The sequence below is a fragment of the Martes martes genome (genome assembly GCF_963455335.1).
Source record: "Martes martes genome assembly, chromosome: 8".
Lineage (NCBI taxonomy): Eukaryota > Metazoa > Chordata > Mammalia > Carnivora > Mustelidae > Martes > Martes martes.
In genome coordinates, this window is record NC_137895.1 from 10,168,909 (window position 1) to 10,174,949 (window position 6,041).

Below are 6,041 nucleotides of genomic sequence, written 5' to 3' on the forward strand. Positions count from 1 at the left end.
CTCACGTGGGTAGCCCCCGTGCCTCAGTTTTCCCACGCTGGGTCTCCTTCCCCTTTCCTGTCGGGGCTACAGAACTTGGCTGCTCCCTCTCGTCCCCTTCCACCAGCAGAGGCAGCAGCGATGGGAGCTGGCGGCCCCCGGCGGGGCGCGGGACCCCCAGACGGTGGCTGGGGCTGGGCCGTGCTGGGCGCCTGCTTCGTGATCACCGGTTTCGCCTACGGCTTCCCCAAGGCCGTGAGCGTCTTCTTCCGCGCGCTTATGCGCGACTTCGGCGCGGGCTACAGCGACACGGCCTGGGTGTCCTCCATCATGCTCGCCATGCTCTACGGCACCGGTCAGCGCCCCCTCGCGGGTCCCTGCTCCTCCTCCCCCAGCCCAGGATTGGGAGACAGGATCCGGGACCAGGAGACGTGGACCCCCTGGGCACCCCCCAAACTCCTCGGGAAGAGCACGGAAACCACCTTCTTCCCGTGGAAGCGCTGGTCCCAGAGACAGGGGAGGAGGGGGACAGGAAGGGGGCGGTGGCTGAATGGGGGTCGGTTTGGCCAGCGGCAGGGCCCCTCCATTCCTGCCAAAGACCTACAGCCCCTTCTGTTACAGGTGGGGAAACAGATGTAAATAAAATTCTCCGCTCTCCCTGCTCCCCGGAGCCCTAACCACCTGTGGGGTTCGCGGGGATGGGGTGAATCCTGTCACCCCGACCGAGCCGCATGGAGGGTGGGAGGAAAGGCTGGAAAGAGCCTGAGCAGTCCAAGGGACAGAGCCCAGCTGGGCAGATCAAAAGCGGGGGGTGTCAGCCTCTTCTGCTTTGGGTCCCCTGTTCTCAGGAGAGTCGGGGATGGGCCTCCCCGGAACAAGACAGGTCCCTCCCCTACCTCCCCGCAGGGTGCTGCCTCCTTGGTCTGTCCGGGCCAGGCTGGGTGACCTTGGGCAAACACTGTCCTCTCTGACCCGCGGGTGCCCTCATCCCCTCATGCCATCTTCTGGGGGCTGGGAAGTGCCAAGACTGGAGTGCGCCCGGGAGAGAGATTAGTCCAGCCTAAGCGGTGACCGTGCCCTGCCCACAGGTCCGGTCTCCAGCATCCTCGTGACCCGCTTTGGCTGTCGTCCCGTGATGCTGGTGGGTGGGCTGCTGGCCTCGGCGGGCATGGTCCTGGCATCCTTCGCCACGCGCCTCCTGGAGCTGTACCTGACCGCCGGGGTGCTCACAGGTGAGGACGGCCACGACTCCCTCCCCTACGCGGATGGGGCTGGTCTCGCGGGTTGGGGAGCCGGGCGGAGTCCTCGCCGCAAGGCCTCCTGTCCTCAGTTTCCCCTCCAGAGGTGGTGGCCCCCCCCCCCCGTCGGGGCCTGGCCCCTCCCTCCCGCTGGGGGTTGGGGCTGGGGGCGCCCTCGAGGAGCCCGGCACAGCGCCGCCCTCGCCCGCAGGCCTGGGCCTGGCCCTCAACTTCCAGCCGTCGCTCATCATGCTGGGGCTGTACTTCGAGCGCCGGCGGCCCCTGGCCAACGGGCTGGCGGCGGCGGGCAGCCCCGTGTTCCTGTCGGCGCTGTCGCCGCTGGGCCAGCAGCTGCTCGAGCACTTCGGCTGGCGCGGCGGCTTCCTGCTGCTCGGCGGTCTCCTGCTGCACTGCTGCGCGTGCGGCGCCGTCATGCGCCCGCCGCCGCCGGGGCCCGGCCCGCGACCTCGCCGGGACAGCGCGGACGACGCTCGGGGGGACGCGGAGGCGGAGCGCGGGGGGCTGCGGCTGCGCGAGGCGCCCCCTGGCGGCCGCCCCCGCCGGCGCCTGCTGGACGTGGCCGTGTGCGCCGACCGCGCCTTCGTGGTGTACGCCGTCACCAAGTTCCTGATGGCGCTCGGGCTCTTCGTGCCCGCCATCCTGCTGGTGAACTACGCCAAGGACGCGGGCGTGCCGGACGCCGACGCCGCCTTCCTGCTGTCCATCGTGGGCTTCGTAGACATCGTGGCGCGGCCGGCGTGCGGGGCCCTGGCGGGCCTGGCGCGCCTACGACCCCATGTCGCCTACCTCTTCAGCCTGGCGCTGATGGCCAACGGGCTCACGGACCTGAGCAGCGCGCGCGCGCGCTCCTACGGCGCCCTCGTCGCCTTCTGCGTCGCCTTCGGCCTCTCGTATGGCATGGTGGGCGCGCTGCAGTTCGAGGTGCTCATGGCAGCCGTGGGTTCGCACCGCTTCCCCAGTGCGCTGGGCCTGGTGCTGCTGGTCGAGGCCGTGGCTGTGCTCATTGGACCGCCCTCTGCTGGTGCGCCCCTTGGGAGGAGGGGGTGCGGGGCTAGTTCCCTAGATCGGGGGTGGAGGGGGACGGGGGTAGGTGGGGGGAAGCGCCCGCCCTGTCCCGGGTGGAGCTTCCAGGGATGAGGGCAAGGGACCCATCTGTGGAGACAGCCTGGTGGGGTAGGGCCCCCTTCCCATGGCTAATGAGCCCCTCCTCCAAGCCGGGTCCTACGAGCTCTGGGTGGGGCCGGAAGCACCGGGAAAGATGCCAGGAAGAACCCAGCACTGACAGCTGCTGACCCATTGGGTCTTCTCAAACGCTGGCACAAAGTCCTTGTGAAGTGCGGATTCTTATTCTCGTCTTGTGGGTGGGAGAACTGAGGCACAGGCGCCTAGTACAGTGTGGTCCCAGAGTGAGAGCAGAGCCCTGCCCAGGGCTAAATGCCCCTACCTTTGGAACACTGCCGCTGAGTGTCCTCAAGCCTCTAAGGGGGACCAGGACAGGGACAGTGTCGTGGAGGAACCAGCCGTGAGCGGAGTGGGGGTGCTTGGGGTGCTCACGTGTGGTCTCCCTGGGGCCCAGGGGGGAAGCTTTCTCCCTCATGCGTCCAGTGGGCCATGGCCAGGCCCCGCCCTCACTCGATGAAGGTGCTGTGCAGGGACAGGGTCTGGGCCTTCCGCTGTGTGCAGGGCCCACAGGGCATTCTCCGGTCACTGGCCTTAGGAAGTCACCATGATGACAGGCCAGGGAAGGAGCTGCAGGGGCCGGCATGCGGGCAGCCTCACAGGGCGGTGTAGACCCCACAGGAGAGGACATGGGACAGGGTGGGCCTCATTAGGGGTTCAGGGTTCCCATACAAGTGAGGCAGGAACTGAGCTTGGAAAGGGGGGACGTCAGGGTCCTCCTGGGTTGGCGGGTTGTCCCTGTCCCAGCATAGAGATCCTGCCTGTGGTCAGGCTGTGGGATGAGCAATGAGGGGAGGCCACCTTTGCTGGGGCCCAGGCTGCCCCTGAGATGGGGTGAACTGCCCCTCCTTCCAGGGCTGGTCTAACTAAATGTCCTCATCAGGCCTTGTCATCTCATCTCAGTGGGAGGGCGGCCAAGCCCACCACCAAAAGCCAACGAACCAGCTCCCCAGAGGCTCAGGGATTCTTCCATTTTCTCATGTGACCTGGTGGGTGGATCTAATAGGGGGTGAGAAGGTGGAGAACCCTGCAGGGCTGAGTGTAAGGGGGCAGGGACAGAACTGGTTGGCTGGGCGGGGACCAGGGCGGCAAGTTTGGGAGCAGTGCTCAGAGGGGCTCAGGCAGGCAGCCAGCTTGGGGGACACCGGGAAGCCTCCCCGAAGCCACAGAGCTGTAGACCAAGGGGTCACAGCCTGGATGGTCAGTGACAAAAATGCCAGGAGAGGATGGAGCCCACAGAGCGCCCCGACACTTGGGGGGGGAAATATTGCAATTACAAGATTTTCCTGTGTGTGAAAGTAATACACGCCTGGAGAGAACACTTGGAAAATACAGAGGGGAAAAGACGGGTTGTGACCCACGAGTCCTACCCCCCAAGCTTGCAGTAGTGGAAACTCAGTCTAGGGTATTGGAGCCCCGGGCAGGGACAGGAGGAGGCTGGGGAGGGAGACGGAGAGAAAGCTGGACCAGGCCCCTGAAGACCTGGGGGGTTAGCCGGAAAGAGCAGGGGTTAGGGGCCCCCAGGAGGGTGAGGCTGAGCCCAGTGCCCCCTCCCCACCCGCTCGCTGGGCAAGTCACACGGCACATGTGGGGTCTCGGTCTGGGGGTGGAGGGGGTGCCTTGTAACCTGAAAAGTGCTGCCTCACCTTAGGGCCTGTATCACTTAAGAAATTGAGGTCCAAGGAGGTGGTGACATTTTTAAGGTCTCAAATGGCAGAATGTGCGTGGGGTTTCACTGCTGTCAAACGGGCATAAAGACAGGGGTGTGTCTGTGTCACCCAAATGTAAACCCCACCAAGTTGAGGGTGCACATGGCCCTTTATCTGAAGTTGTGGGAAAGGGGGGAGGGTGGGGTCCCCCCCCCCCCCCGCCCAGCCTCCATGCAGGCCCTCACCTCCCGCCTCCCTCCATCCCAGGCCGCCTGGTGGATGCCCTGAAGAACTATGAGATCATCTTCTACCTGGCTGGCTCTGAGGTGGTCCTGGCTGGGGTCTTCATGGCTGTCGCCACCAGCTGTTGCCTGCGCCGCTCTCGGAACCCCCAGCCCAACCAAGGCACCAAGGGCGAGGCCAGCGACACCGAGGATGCTGAGGCCGAAGGGGACTCTGGGGCTCTGCCCACTGGGGCTGAGGAGCCTGGCAGCCTCGAAGCCCGGGAGGTGCCAAGCCCCGGGGCTGGGCCCACGGAACCAGAGGTAGAGGCAGAGCCAGGGCTGGACCCCCAGTCTGTATAGCCCCAGGGGCGGCAGGCGAGGCGGCTGGTGACTTTGGGAATGGGGCTTACCCTCCAAGAGCCCCAGCTGTCCCAAGAGGGCCTGGCACACTGGAAGCTGCTTTGCCGTGGTTCCGCCCTGGGGTCGGGGTAGGGGGGCTCCCACCCTCATCTGCCCAGTGGGCCATGGCCGGGCCCCACCCTGGCTCAGTGACGCTGCTGCCCGTGGCCTGGTCTTGACCTTGTGAAACTGAACTTCATAAAACTCAGCTCGAGACGGCGGGTCCATTCCTGTGCCTCCCAGCTCTGGTGGCTGGTGGGGGGGTGGGGGGTGGGAGGGAGTCTGAGAGGCTCTCCCCAGGGCCCTCCGACCGGGAAGGTGTTGGGGGAACAGGTAGCCGAGGGGGAAGAGGGGGCGTGGAGGGGGAGGCATTCTGACTTGGAGGCTCTAGGGGGTCTCTCTCGCAGTTTTGCCCTCTTACACTTGGATCCAAGGGCAGGGCACCCCGGTCTCTCCCCAGCTGGAAAGCCTCTGGGATCTGTTCTCTCTCCGTATTTATTCTCTTCCCACAGATCTGACCCTTTGCCTCCTTCCCTCCAAGTCACCTGTGTGGAAACCACACCCAAGAGTAGGAAGGAGCCTTCCCCCCGCAGACTCCTGCTATCCAGCCCAGGGCTCAGGAGAGCCCATCCCACCAGTGCCCCCCCCCACCCCCACTGTTGGTCTCATTTTCCATCCGGGCCCTACGAAGGTGCGGGAGCCCTGGGAAATGCCGGGCTGACACGCGGGTCTGCATCCCTGAGTCACCACAGCCGTGACGATATTTTATTAAACACTCAGGGCAGGGACTGTGTACCACGCGCGGTTAGGCCCTTTACAAGTGTGAATTCATCAAATGCTCGTAAGAGCCCGAGGAAGGTCAGGACCATTACTGGCCACAAGCACAGATAGGGAAACTGGGGCACAGAGAGGTTAGGGAGTAGCCCAGGGTCACACAGGCTGTGACTAGAACCCAGCAGCGGGTTGCAGTCTGTGCCCTTGGCCTCCACGCTGGTGGTTCCTTCAGAGAAGCGGTCTGGTCTGGCTGCTCCAGGGGACCTAGCGACAGCCTGTTCCTCCCTCCACGCTCCCAGTCCCGCTGACAGTCTCATCCGGGTTGCCGCCCACGCCTGCCCCGCGTCCTCAAAGCTGACAAGCTGAAAGCCATGCCCCCTCCCCCCCCCATTTTAGACCCTGCCCACCCCACAGCTTCCGGCTGCCTCCCCTTCTCAGGATGCGTGTGGAACTCATTGTTCAGAGACACTTTGGGAGTGAAAAGGGCCACCGATGATTACATGGGGACCACAGGTGTGAACAGGGACTGCACAGCTGGTAGGAGACACAGCCACCCTATTTCACCCAAGTTGCAAAGA

General features: G+C 65.0%; 1 protein-coding gene across 1 annotated transcript; it reads left to right on the top strand.

Moving 5' to 3' along the window:
• Positions 1–120: 120 nt before the first annotated feature.
• SLC16A8 (solute carrier family 16 member 8) lies at positions 121–4,650 on the top strand (the record flags this gene model as incomplete). Its single annotated transcript, XM_080811365.1, has 4 exons — positions 121–334; positions 1,068–1,211; positions 1,429–2,259; positions 4,334–4,650. The coding sequence occupies 4 exons, from the start codon at positions 121–123 to the stop codon at positions 4,648–4,650; spliced, it is 1,506 nt and encodes a 501-aa protein (XP_080667491.1).
• Between the last annotated feature and the right edge of the window lie 1,391 nt (positions 4,651–6,041).